General features: G+C 47.0%; 4 protein-coding genes across 4 annotated transcripts; 2 read left to right on the top strand and 2 right to left on the bottom strand.

Annotated features, from left to right (window-relative positions):
• Positions 1-88: 88 nt before the first annotated feature.
• On the top strand, positions 89-3534 carry ARB_04963 (uncharacterized protein; the record flags this gene model as incomplete). The annotated part of the gene is made up of 3 exons (XM_003016625.1): positions 89-3111; positions 3171-3227; positions 3297-3534. The coding sequence occupies 3 exons, from the start codon at positions 89-91 to the stop codon at positions 3532-3534; spliced, it is 3318 nt and encodes a 1105-aa protein (XP_003016671.1).
• Positions 3535-4451: 917 nt separating this feature from the next.
• On the bottom strand, positions 4452-7345 carry ARB_04962 (protein kinase, putative; the record flags this gene model as incomplete). Its single annotated transcript, XM_003016624.1, has 4 exons — positions 4452-5063; positions 5131-5193; positions 5270-7086; positions 7144-7345. The coding sequence occupies 4 exons, from the start codon at positions 7343-7345 to the stop codon at positions 4452-4454; spliced, it is 2694 nt and encodes an 897-aa protein (XP_003016670.1).
• Positions 7346-8292: 947 nt separating this feature from the next.
• On the bottom strand, positions 8293-9928 carry ARB_04961 (uncharacterized protein; the record flags this gene model as incomplete). The annotated part of the gene is made up of 4 exons (XM_003016623.1): positions 8293-8498; positions 8561-9278; positions 9338-9769; positions 9842-9928. 4 exons carry the CDS (start codon positions 9926-9928, stop codon positions 8293-8295), a joined length of 1443 nt encoding a protein of 480 aa, XP_003016669.1.
• A 416-nt stretch (positions 9929-10344) lies between these two features.
• On the top strand, positions 10345-13886 carry ARB_04960 (uncharacterized protein; the record flags this gene model as incomplete). Its single annotated transcript, XM_003016622.1, has 2 exons — positions 10345-10370; positions 10460-13886. 2 exons carry the CDS (start codon positions 10345-10347, stop codon positions 13884-13886), a joined length of 3453 nt encoding a protein of 1150 aa, XP_003016668.1.
• Between the last annotated feature and the right edge of the window lie 157 nt (positions 13887-14043).

Raw genomic sequence — 14043 nt, 5'->3', positions numbered from 1 at the left:
TGTCATGACCAGCCGAATTGCTCGCATCCCCCCGAACGAGCCCAAGTTGAACGCTGCCTGAGCTACCAACTGTCTTTCCTACCTCGCCATGTCTGCTTCTCCCTCCGAATCTCCCGCCCCTGAGCCATCAGGCATGGACAGTCAGCATGCTGGCATCATGGGGGACCTTGCGGAAGATGACTTTGAGCCTGCGGAGGATGACGACGAGTTCGACAAGGTGGTGCAGCGCATGAACGAACCGAACGCCAACATGGACTTTTTGACCCGAGATCTTGAAATAGGAGAGAAGGCAGACGACGCGATAGACTACGAGGATTTCGACGACGACGAACTTCCAGACGAAGAAGTTGTTGCTCCGAGCGCAAGGCCGCCTACTGCTATACCCCAGGACGACGATCTGGGAGACCTCTTTGGCGGAGAAGAAGGCTTTCAAGGAGGCCAGGAAGGCGAAGGAGATGAGCTGGATGACCTGTTTGGAGATGTACCCTCATCCCCTGCGCAAAAACAGGCCGGTATTGGCCTCTCACTCCCAATTACGGACCATTCCATGGAGGCCGCATTTGGAGAGAGTGGCATATCGCAACGGTCCCTTGAAGTGCATGATGATATATTCGCTGAGGATATAGAGAATGAGAAGGAAGCGCCGCCCTCGCCTACTCTTGATATGGACCCTGCTACGCTCCGAGATTATCAGCTGCAGCAAGCCCTGTTTGCAATGTCCGCATATGGACCAGATAACCCCCCCGCACCACCGGAAAATAACGAAGAACTGCTTGCTTCCCTATGGCCCAAGTTTGATAAAGATGCCCTACCCCGTTTCATGGAGCTCATACCACCTAAAAAGGCGCGCTTCATCGGCAAAGCGCCTATTAAACCTCCTAAGCGGATCAATCCTACAAAGATCAACATCGAACTCGCTCCCGATCAAGAGCGTGCATTTCTGTTTACTGGACAGACCCAAAAGAAACCGGTCGAGTCGGATCAGTTCATTACTGTTATGACTCCGCCGTCTATGTCCGCCGAGTCAAGTGATGTGGAAGGCGGTGATGATTCTGATGAGGAACTTCCTGGAGGTATCACCATGGAAGACTTGCAGTTCATATGCGCTGACTGGGACGTAAAGAGTCCAACCCCAGAGAATGACACCGTTGCTACACCTGAGGTACCTCAAAATGATGAAGATGACTGGCTATTCGAAGTAGCTCAGCCAACGAAGAAGCGCAAACTAGGAAGAGATCCTGCAGATTACCTGTCATACTCGCATATTGATCTCCCCAATCTTGATGACCCAGCCGAAGCTACAGCGCTGCTTGCCAGAAAGATCCGGATTGATATGAATGATCCGCATCTGTTGTTGGATGATTATTCTAATAATGAACCCATCACGAAAATCAAATCCAGCAAGCTTCAGAGTACAAATGAAATATCCAGCGGTTTGACCAAGCGTCTCATGCAACGGTACAATATCTCAAATGATGCTGCATACGACATGTTGAAGGAAAATCACCAGAACAAGGTACGAAGCACTCTTGGCAACATAGCCTTAGAGCACAGCTTGCCTGCAATCCGACTCCAGTGGCCATACTACAAGACAAAACTTGCGAGACCCGAGGCTCGATCATTCCATCGTCCATCACTAACCTTCCATCCAAACCTCCCACTCACCTTCAAAGTCCCGGCATATCTCAAGCGGAAACATCAAAAAGGAAAGGATGCGAAGACCTTGTTCGACACCACAAAATCTCTGTCCTTGGCGGATAACTCCAATGCTTTGTTGATAGAGCATTCAGAAGAGTATCCAACCATGTTATCTAACTTCGGTATGGGAAGCCGCTTGATCAATTACTACCGCAAGAAAAATGCGGAGGACCCGTCCCGGCCAAAGACAGAGATCGGTGAGACAGCAGTTTTGCTTCCTCAAGACAAAAGTCCGTTTTCCAGCTTTGGTCATGTCGACCCGGGAGAGACCACACCAACTATTACTACGGGACTTTATCGTGCTCCCGTTTTCCGCCAGGAGGTCAAAAGCACTGACTTCCTTATTGTACGGAACAGCACTGGCGTGGAAGGCTCCAGCTACTTCATACGAAATATCGATCATTTGTATGTGGCAGGCCAACAATTCCCATCTATCGATGTACCAGGGCCTCATTCCAGAAAAGTCACGACTGCTGCAAAGAATCGCCTGAAAATGATTTGCTATCGTCGAATTAAACGGAATGGAAATAATAGGGTCAGTGTGGCCGAGGTCACCGAACATTTTCCCGATTCAACAGACATGCAAAACAGGCAAAAGATGAAGGAATTTCTCCAGTTCAACAAAGATCATAAAGAGTGGGAAATGAAGAGCGGGGAATCGGTACCCAGTGAGGATGTCATGCGCGGATATGTAAAGCCTGAAGACGTCTGCCTTCTTGAGGCCATGCAAGTTGGTCAGCAGCAGCTTCATGACGCTGGATATGACCGTGAATCAGATAACGGTGATGACTACGAGGGCAAGGAAGGAGAAAGTTTGGAACAGCAGCTCGCTCCTTGGAAAACCACCAGGAGCTTCCTTCTAGCCTCTCAAGGAAAAGCCATGTTACAACTTCACGGAGAGGGAGATCCAACTGGCCGTGGAGAAGGCTTCAGTTTCATCAAGACATCCATGAAGGGAGGCTTCAGAGCTGTTGGCGAGAGTGTGGAGGACAAAATCGATGCTCAACGACAAAAGGAGCTTGGAGGGCACAGTTATAATGTTGCCCGACAACAAAAGTCCTACGAAGAAGCTATTCGTCGAATTTGGGAAAGCCAAAAGTCTAGCTTATCCTCAACTGTCCACCACTCGGATGAAGAGAGTGATGTGGACATGGGAGAAGCTGATGAACTGTTCGGAAAGCCAACACCGAGATCTGATCGCCCTACTCCATCCTTTAGCCGTCGGGATGATGAGACAACCAGTCAGTTCAGTCGATTCAGCACCTCAAGCCAGTCGGGTAAGGTTATGGTAATCTCCCGTCAGCTACGCAACAACAAAGGCCAAATTGAGACTGTCAAGGAAGTTATACGAGATGCCAGAGTAATTAAACAGTATCAGAAACAGCGCCATGAAGCAGACCTTGCAAATATGACGTATGTTCTCTTTACTCTTGCTTTTGTACGAATTATCACTAACCATGGTTCTTCTGTAGGCTTGTTGATATTCAACCTACTGGTAACCCCGAAGTTGACGCTCGAAACATGAAGCAGTATGTATACACCGCTCTATCCTCAACTTGTATATCTTAATGTATATCTAACCAGCTTTTCTCGTACAGCATCGAAGATGAGCTTCGCCGTCTTCAACGCAATAAGGAGCGACGTCACGCTCGAGAAAAGCAAAAAAGCGTCATGGCAGAAAGCAATCGGGAAATGTCGCCAAATACAGCCGCTGGTTCCCCCGCTGCTAGTGGTTCAGGCGGCCCCAAGACTGGAGGCACACAGAGGAAGTGTGCTAATTGTGGCCAGGTCGGCCATATCAAGACCAACAAAAAGTGTGTTGCTCGTTCTTCATAAAATACTCAACAATCAGCACTTATGCACCCGCACACCCGATTCACTTGTCCACCAATACCACAGCCACCAGTTTCTTATCATCACCAACGTTCAATATTCCTTTTCTTCCCATATTCATCTTCATCCAACAGAAGCACCGGGACATTCTTCCTCTCACTTGCCCACAGCCGGCCACTTGATCAGCACAATTTGCTAACCAAATTCCTCAGATTATGTCCGCTTCTCAATGGGTCAATGAGGCCGGAGGACGCTTCCAATTTGCCAGCATTTGCTCTAGGTGTATCCCCTGTGTAGGGTTGTCAGTCCTCTGGCTCCTACCATATTCTCTAAACCCGAATTTTCGCGACAACTACGTGGTTACGGCGCATCGGTTTGCTTGTTTACGGAATACAAGAAGGTTAAGTGATATGTTAAATGCAACGCATGTTGGGTTAAGGAGTTTGATTTTTGCATTCAGCTTTTAGGCATACATCTTAATACAGTCTTCGAGTCAATTCGCACCAGAATTATTAATGATTAAAATGCCCCTGAGGTCATGTACTTCTCGTCGTTGTGTTTTAGATGGGGATTTCAATTTAATACTCTGGTCCACTAGAGTTCGTTATTGTTTCTTCTTCCCTGTACTGTTCACACCTAAGCTAGTAAAGAGAAAGTCAAATAGAGTGAGCAAATAGGAGGAATAAGGCTGATTCGTTATTAGCGATTGGACTGATTCTAATAATGATACAGTGACCGTCTAGGGTGTTAAGCATAACCACAACCAAACACAAATACCTCGAGAGTCCTTCAACGAACGTTACCGAACAAGGCAGTCAAGTTTCAGCTCTCCGTTTATATCAGGAAGACCAAGGTATGGGGTATATTGTTGGCATATCATTGGCCAAAACCAGCATTGTGGGCCGGCCACTGTTCCCCTCTCACTGGTCAAAAACGCTAAGGACATCTCTTGGACGTTGATATGAGTACCCCAAAAACGCCTCCCGTTTTCGAATATTCAATGCAATCTTCCCCATACTTTCATCGCGCAGAATCTTATCACGGGCTTTGCGCCTGCCCTTTTTCTTCGCGGCTTTCTTAACATTAGATGTGTTCTCTACGGCATTGGGGCTCTGTTGATTCTGCTTTGTGTTGGGTGCTGCATTATCATTGCCAACTTCGGCATTGTCTGGAAGGATCTCTTCCGTTGTGCCATCATTTCTGTCCGCAACTGTAAGATTGAAATACTTGGTATCTTCCCAGTTCCGCACCTTGGGTATGAATGGAGGCCGCGAGTACTGTATAGCCTCCCATTCGATATTCTTAAAAAAAGCGTGGTCTTTGATGTCAGTAGCATCATCTGGGTACACGTAATGGCCCTGATAATTCTTGTTCGCCCTGTCAGAGGACTTATAATCATTCAATAAATACTTCTGAGAAGACAGCCGTCTATCTTTTTCTTGAAGTATTTGTTCGATTAGATTAATGGCAGCATCGGAAACCAATCGGTCAGAGGGGCGTTCTTCGGGAAATGACAAATATTCCTCGTGGTGCTAAATCTTGCCTGTCAGTCCACAGCCCACCAGGTTTATACATGGAACTGCATTGATGGAACCGTACCGTGATCCTATGCTTGGTATTTTCTCTGCAATCGGCTGCGAATGGCGTATAACCAAATAGACACTACAAACCATCGCTTAGCATCAAACATGACAGAAAGGGAAATTGGTTAATATGAAAGCCCAAGGGTAGGATATACCTCAAACAGAATTATGCCAACGCTCCACCAGTCGCATCTACCATCGTATGGTTCCCCATTTACAACTTCTGGAGCCATATACTGACTGGTGCCTACCATACTGACCGCCAACCTCCTTCGCTCTCGGCGATTTCGCCATCGAAGAATATCTTCGCCTGGACAAGGTTGCTTCCTATCCCCCTTATCCACAAGTTCAGCGTTTTTCCCGTCAGGGGAGTTTGCAATCTTATATGCTTTTTTGGTTTCTTTAACGGGATTCTTCTTGTCCTCACTGTCTCCTTCAACCTTGATGCCCAGTTTCTTGAGCAATGACTGTCGATGATTATTGAAGTATGACTCGTTGTGAGACCAATGTCCATCAAACGCGAGCCCAAAGTCAGAGATCTTCAGGTGGCCAGACGCTGAGATCAGAAAATTGTCTGGTTTGACATCTCGGTGGATCCAACGAAGTCGGTGGGCTTCCTCAATGCAAAGAATCATTTCAGCAACGTACCATTTGGAGATTTCCTCAGATAAAATATGCTTTCTCATGAGTAAAGAAAGAAAATCACCACCAACCATGTAGTCCATGATTAGGTAGAGGTTGTGTTTATCCTGGAAGCTCGAGATGAGTGGTACAATCCAGCGAGATTTATTAGAAGCAACTAAGAAGTCTCTTTCTGCTCGCAGGTGGCCTTCTTGACAATTTAGGAGCATTTCTGACTTGCGGATAACTTTCATCGCGAAAACATTCTTTTTAGGTTTTCCGGGGTCCTTTCGATGAAATGATCGTGGTACCTTCGGGGTTAACGGTTCAGGTTCAATGCCGGTATTCTTTTCTTTAACTAAGCGAACAACACCAAAGCTGCCTCTTCCTAATACCTTGATTACTTCATATTCTGACACCAAGGGGCTCTTTTTACCATCTCTTCGGTTCGAATGTGTTTTGATAACGCGATCTCTTCGAAGGTGATTGGATTCCTGACGATACCAAGCATACCGGGCTTCTTGTCGTTCCTCCTCTGAAAGGGGCAACGAGTATATAGCTTGCTCTAGTTCACGTTGACGGCGTAGCCTGGGAGGCTCCTTGGAAAATAAAGAATCAAAGTATGTTTCAAGAAAAATCTTTGCAGCGGCAGCTGCTTCCACGGTAGCAATGGACGGTTTGATAAGGGGCGGCTGGATGTCTCCAAATGAGGGTTGTGGAGATTCCGACGATGCACTGTTTGGCGGAAGAGCACCTTTTTCTTTGCTAGCCAAACTTGCCGATGTCCTTTTTGGTTGAGAGACAGGGCTGCCTTCAGAGGTAGGATTGGTAGATTGGCTTTTGTGAGAAGTCCCACTCCCACTGAGATGGGAAGCAGAGGAGTCCGAGTCATCCTGAGTGTTATCGCCCAGCTTCTGAAGTGGGGATGGCGCGGACGGCCGTGCACCAGTCGAAAAGCTACCTATAGCTGGCCGCAGCCGCAGATTTGCACGACGAACTACAGTTGGGGGACCGAATGACATTGAGAATTTATCTGAAATTCTCTTCGTTAAACCTATCCCGGAATGAAGACGCTGCTGGCTAGAGACTAGAGCTTTGGCGGTCCTAGGGGTCGTCTGTTCCGTGGGGGCGTCGTTAACACCGGGCTCCTTTTTACCAGGGTATTGACTTTGATAGGCCGTTCTCTCCCTCTTCTGATGCAGAGTACTCAAGTCTGCAGATTTATTGTTGCCTTGGTTATTTCGCTCAGGACTGGAAGGCGTTTTTCCGTTCGTAAGAATTTGGCTCGTACCCTCGTCTTCTCTACTTGACTGGTAAATCTTTTTTGGTATATTCTGGGAGGTTATGCTACCTAGGTATTGGATCAATCAGTATGGGATACTTCTCGAGTGTTCTAAATGTAACTAACCTGCACTCTTGTTCGTCTTGAATAATGAAAGAAGTCTTGATCCTTTTTGCTTAATAAAGCCACGGACTGACTTTGTATTTTTGGTACTGCCAACTCCTTCGGTCTGTGAAGAGAACTCTGGTGACGGTGGATTGTTAACATCAATTGGAACCACTGCCTTGGAAGGGTTTCCGAGTGAAGAGATACTCTCGGGGCTATTCATGATATCGTCATGGGGCTGGCAGGTATATAAATACACCTAGAGAGAATAAATGGAGCTAGAAAGTCCGATGGCTAGCAGAAGCCATCTGGTGCTTCCGGTGAAATAGGTGAGGTAAAGAGTAAAAAGAAGGGTATAATAAACGCAGCAAAGATTACTATGTAATGATGTGATCGTCGCATAAGTAATTGCGGAATAAACGATAGTAGCATCTCCCATTCGTAACTTGCATGGAGACAGGGCGAGAGCACTTCGACTGCTCTGCAATACAAGTTTGATCGGAAGGGAATAGACGCTGCGGCTCTGTGGTATTGTGGATGAAGAAAGCTCAAGCTGCTTGGGCGGAAAGGGCGAAAAGGAGACAGAACTCGAGAGAAACCCCGACTGTGGCCACAGACCACTAAATACCGCGACATCATCGCTGGAAACAGAGCTAATCATTCGCTAACGGCTGAGAACAAGATTCTGTAGTTGTTCGCTATTCTTCTCGAGGTATTTAACGGAGTCGATGACTGGGGGCAGTTAAGAGTCGATGATGTTGACTTATGCTTAAAAAAAACCTTATTTGACGGGGACACGGGCCACACCGTGGCCTTGCTGGCAAAGGATAGACAGGGATGGCTCGAGCGTGTCAACCATTGACGTATGGGCAAAACAAGGTGAATTATACGATGAGTGTTATTCTATAGGAAAGAGGTCTTAATCGATAATACACGTGCAGATATAAAACGCCAGTCTTTTTGGGGGTCGTCCGACAACAACTCGAACAAATTAGCACGAAGCAAAAGCCAACAAAGGATAAGAAACACGATGTGAATATAAACCAACAGAAGCCTTGAAAATATTTTTTTGTTGGTTGTGTTTTTCTTGTTTAACATCAGTTGAGAAACGTAATGGGTATGGAACAGGCCTCGTAGGCTCCATTAACTGGGGTTAAAATGGATGGGTATTTATTTGATGCTCAGGAGCTTAACGTCGAAGATGAGTTTGGAATTAGCGGGAATTCCAGGAAGAGATTTCTTTCCATAGGCAAGATGAGCTGGGATAGTGAGTCTTCGCTCACCGCCCACAGCCATGCCGGGAATACCAATGTCCCAGCCCTTGATTACTTCACCCGTTCCAACCTTGCAAGTGAAAGGCTTTCCGGATTTATTAGCTAGATCGTGAGTTAGCAACTGCAGAACATAGATAGAACAGAGGATAGAGCTGGGTACTTACAGTCGAAAACTTTGCCATTCTCTAGCTTTCCGATGTATCTCATGCCAATTCGATCACCCTTCTTAACCTGCTTGCCTGTTCCAAGCTTCTTGTCGTCAACAGTAACCCCTTGTACTTGCTTCACTCCAAGAGTGCCAGTCTGGGTTGTCTTGGATGGAGTAGGGCCTTGTTCCAGGTCCTTCGCGAACTGGACTTTCTTGTCAGACTTGGTGTTGGCCTTAGCAGCCTCTGCCTCAGCAGCTTCGCCATTGTTCTTCTTTAGTTTCTTCATTTGTTTCTTGCTCGACTTAGTCTCGCCATTTGTCGCAGGCTCGTCCTTCAAGGTCTTGGAGATCATGTCATCCAAGTTTGGCTCCTCATCTGAATCATCTGCGGGGCGCTTCTTGCCCTTCTTCTCCTTCTTGGATTGCTTAGCCTGAGTCTGAGCCTTGACCTCCTCCTCCTCATCGGTGTCGATCTCCATAACTCTTGGATTGGCCATGTCATCTAGCTCGTCACTCTCATCATCATCACCCACGAGGGCAGCTAGCTCATCTTCATCGGGTGAGAGGTCGTAGTCATCCTCATCATCCTCATCATTGTCCTCGTCTTCACTGTCATACATGTTTTCGAGGGGAGTCACATAGTTTCCAGTGACGTAGACAGTGTGAGTCCCAGTGACCTTGAAGAAGACACGCTCACCTTCACCTACAACAAAGTCCAAAGTCTGCTGGCAGTTCTGTACGGATTGTCAGCATTTCCTTATCCAAAACGGTTTTGCGAATAGAGTGAACATACACGCTCTGGGTCAAGTGTGCAGACGACAACTTCGTCGAGTTCCAAATCCTCGTCGCTGTCACTATCATCTTCATCTTCCATGGCCTTTCCCTTGCCCTTAACTAGTTTAGAAATGGCAGCAGCGAGGTCAGTCTCCCCCTCCTCGTCATCATCATCGTCTTCATCCATGCCGTCATCCATATCCTTCAAGGCAGCTTCAAGCATGGCCTTCTTCTTTCTGGCCGGGTCACTCGGGCCGCCATTGGTCTCATCGTCGGACTCATCATCCTCCTCATCTTCGTCATCCTCCTCGTCGTCATCGTCGTCATCATAATCAAGACCAGGAGGAGGGCGGATGATCTTCAGCGTAGCTCGGGGGGGCTTGCTGGCCTGGGCCTCATCCTCGTACTCCGGCACCGCGTCGGGATCAATTGCGGCCATGGTCACACGGAACTATATCATATTTTAGTCAATTGAATCGCCTCTTCATGAGCAGGATACTTATCAGGGAATTCATCTACATACCATGGCGGCGGCATCAGGGACAGCAGGCACAAGGGCGCCTGGAGGCACCTTGGCCGCATAGAGAGCAACTGGCTGAGTTCCTGACATAATTATCTTGGGTAAACGAGAGAATTCCGTGAAGTGCAAAACTGGAAAAAATGAATAGACAACGGCTCAGCTCGCTCTATTAATGACGAGGAGAAAATCTCAGTCAAATAGAGAATTTTCTCTAAAGCTCCAACTCGTTTCCACATAGCAACGAAAAGAAAGGAAAAAAAGTAAATAATTTTTTTTAACATGATAACGCTAGACTAATAGTGGCTAGCGTTAATATGACTAATAAGCATTATATAATTTATCATGTGACCCTTGGATTTGGCGTGTTTTTTCGTGTCCAAAAAGTCATTAAAGAGACAAAACGGTAGCAGCACCACGATGATAACTGTATCAAGGAGAGATCAGGCATGATGACAGCTTGATCTGGGAGTTTGGGGCTGATTACATGGTATAGCTTCGTTTTGAACATGATTTTCTCCTGCTTGATGCCACAGTATGGGCTCTAGACTTGAGTCAGGCTCCAACGCCACGCGTAAGAGGATTGAGAACCGTGAGTACAAATGTTGCAACATACTTCAATAGTACATGGCTAACGGACTTAGATGAATTTGTGGGAGAGGATGGCGAGGAGTATGGAGCATCTGGCTTTGGAGGCTTTGGAGATTACTTTCGTCGGAAGAAAATCAAGCTTCAAAATCTAGATTCTGAAATACGCTCTGCATCTCCAAACAACCCACCCATATTCAAGGGCGTTGTAGCACACGTGAATGGCTACACACAGCCATCACTGAATGACCTTCACCGTATGATTGTGAGCCATGGCGGGGGTTTCCTTCAGTATCTCGATGGGAAAACAGCGGCGACTCACATTATTACCAGCGCATTAACTCCTAAGAAGAGAGAGGAGTTCCGCCGATACCGTGTTGTGAAACCGGCATGGATTGTTGACAGTATTAAAGCTGGCCGTATGTTGCCCTGGGAAACATATCGTCTGTTAGGCGAAGGTACTGCACAAAAGGTTCTGAAATTTGATGCCAATGGCATATCTACCCAAAATAATACCCAATCCCAGAGTTACAAGGCTCAAACAGATGCATGCTGGTATACTTCGCAGTTAAACAAGGAGGTCGTCCCCATTGACTCCCAGAGTATAGCCAAATGCCCCTCAGCTGACACTACGGAAGACCCGCCTTTGGAAGATGAGCCAGCAACCGATGTTCAAGCAACGGATCAGGCGAATGGTGTTTCTATGGCTTCAGCAACCCCTGAAGAGTTTGGTGCATTGGGATCGGATGACCTTTTGTCACCAGGTCATCCTGAACGGCCTAGTTTGGAGCAGGTGCATACAAGCCCGAAAGCTGATGGAAGGAAGCCGTTAACTTCAGAGGAGCACAATGCCTTGCTGCTTTCGAAGGCACATATCCGGCAATCCAGCGTAATCAATCCTGATTTCATCCAGCAGTACTATCGTGAATCACGTCTTCACCACCTGTCTACCTGGAAGGCGGAGCTGAAAGCACAGCTGCAAACCCTCGCCCAAGAACGCGGTACAGCAAAGCTTTCTCCTATCAAACGGCTTCCTGGAACAAGGCGGTATATTCTTCATGTTGATTTTGATAGTTTTTTCGCAGCAGTTTCTTTGCAAAAACACCCTGAACTTGCCGATTCTCCCATTGCCGTTGCACATGGAACTGGTCCGGGCTCCGAAATAGCTAGCTGCAATTACCCAGCACGCAAATTTGGTGTCAAAAATGGAATGTGGATGAAAGGAGCCCTAGAGCGCTGCCCAGAACTCAAAGTGTTGCCATATGACTTTCCAGCATACGAGGATGCTAGCAGGAAGTTCTATGAGGCAATTCTTGATATCGATGGCATTGTTCAAAGTGTCAGCATTGATGAAGCACTCGTTGACATTTCCTCTTTATGTATACAGGCTGGTGGTTCTGATGGAAGAGCAATATCAGAGAGCTCAATATATCGAGAACAGGAAAAAGCTGATACCATAGCAGAAAAATTGCGAGATTCCATCAAGCAGAAAACTGGTTGTCATGTATCTGTTGGTATTGGTCAGAACATCCTACAGGCAAGGTTGGCATTAAAAAAAGCAAAACCCGCCGGCCAGTTTCAGCTAAAACCCGAAAATATGCTTGATTTCATCGGTGAATTCTCTGTCACTGATCTACCTGGTGTGGCGCATAGTCTGGGAACAAAGCTTGAAGAGCTCAGTGTCAAATATGTTAAAGATATCCGCCAGCTTAGCCGAGAGAAGCTGACTGGGCATCTTGGTCCAAAAACTGGAGCAAAACTATGGGAATACGCACGGGGAATCGACAACACTGTCGTTGGAGAGCAAGTAATACGAAAGTCCGTTTCAGCGGAAATAAACTGGGGTATTCGGTTTACTAACCAGGCACAGGCGGATGAATTTGTGCGGAGCCTGAGTGAGGAACTACATCGTCGACTTTTGGAGAACGGGGTCAAAGGTAGACAGCTGACGATGAGGATAATGCGAAGGGCTGCGGATTCACCCGTTGATCCTCCCAAACATCTCGGCCACGGCAAATGTGACACCTTTAACAAGAGTATTATCCTACATACTCCAACTAATGCAAGTGATATAATTGGCAAGGAGGCAGTTTCCGTTCTTCGCAGTTTTAACTTCTCACCTGGGGACCTGAGAGGGTTGGGAGTTCAAATGACGAAGCTCACGCCCATTAAATCTACTGCTAGTGGTGAACACACGAGCAGTCAGCAGCAACTCCAGTTTAAGGCGGCTACTCCTGGTCCAAAAAGCATAATTTCTCAAGACCCTGATGAAATAATGAGTCCTAAGAAAGGAGAGAATGCGAGCCCACATATATCCGCATCATTGGCGATTGGATCTTCGCTACATGATGCATCTCAGAAACTCCTGAATACACGAGGTACGCAGTTTATTTTACCAACACAATCGGATCCTTCGACCATTGCGGAACTACCAAGTGATGTCCGCTCTAAATTGGCTCCAAAGGAGAGGCCGAGTATCAGTGAACAGCTAAAAGCTGCAGCTTCTGCCAAACGTCCAATGCAGACACTGTTTGCGTCAACAGCCCTTCCGCCTGAATCACAGCTTGATCAGGATACGTTGAACGCATTACCTGAAGATGTAAGAGCTGAAGTACTAGGCTACTATAAGCAAAATGCCAATACACCAACAATTGCTTCTCCAAGCCCAAGCCCTTTACCAAAATCCCCGCGTCAGAGGAAACCTACGACGCCAACAAAACCAAAATCTAGCCGTGGAAGAGGGCGACCAAGAGCTGCAACAAGATCAGCAACCGGGCCTACTCTTACTCAGTCCAACTTCATAATCCCTCAAGTCTCCTTGTCCACGCATGAATGTACAAACTCTGCAGATAATTCTCCTACACGGGCATCCGCGGATCCCGACAGAGATATCTCAGAGGAATTCCTTGCCGCTTTGCCGGAAGATATACGTCAAGAAGTTCTAGAAGAACACAGACAGGCTCGAATCCAAGAGCAAGGAGGCCTAAACCTTGCCGCAGTGCATGAGAAGAATTCACGGATAAAGCAGCATAGAACCAACAACTCTTCTGTCCCTGTAGAGCCCGAGCAGAAACTCCTCCGGTTTGATCCGCGTCCTGCGAAACCCACGTTCACATCAAAAAGGCTATCTTCTCTATCAGAGATTCGCGAGGCCTTGAGCGAGTGGTATTCATCATTTGAAAACGAAGCACCGTATGAAGAAGACGTAGAGGCGCTCACCAAGTACTTGAGGCGAGTTGTCTTGGAGGAAAAGGATATTTCCAAAGCCACCGACCTGGCACGATGGCTAGGCTGGCTCGTAAACGATTTCAACAGTAGCTGCCATGGTAGCACGGGAGACACGGGCCCTTCAAGCGAATCCAGCCCATCACTCTCTGGTTGGAAGAATGCAGTTATCAAAGTGCAGAACTGTGTGAGCAATGCTGTTGTGGAAAGGGGCTTGCCTCCTGTTGATTTTGCGTGAAGCTCGTGTCACCATCTGATCCATATTTGTATAGATAACTAGTCCACGATACCTTTTTGGCTTATCTGCATGCATGAATATGCAATTGAGAGTAATATTAATAATACCAAACATGAGATTATATAGGTTTATCGAATGTGATATTTCAGCCTGCTGC

Source organism: Trichophyton benhamiae, assembly GCF_000151125.1.
Source record: "Trichophyton benhamiae CBS 112371 chromosome Unknown contig01989.5, whole genome shotgun sequence".
NCBI classification, from domain to species: Eukaryota; Fungi; Ascomycota; class Eurotiomycetes; order Onygenales; family Arthrodermataceae; genus Trichophyton; species Trichophyton benhamiae.
Note: the sequence above shows the minus strand (reverse complement) of the source record. Positions and strands in the feature narration are given on the sequence as shown.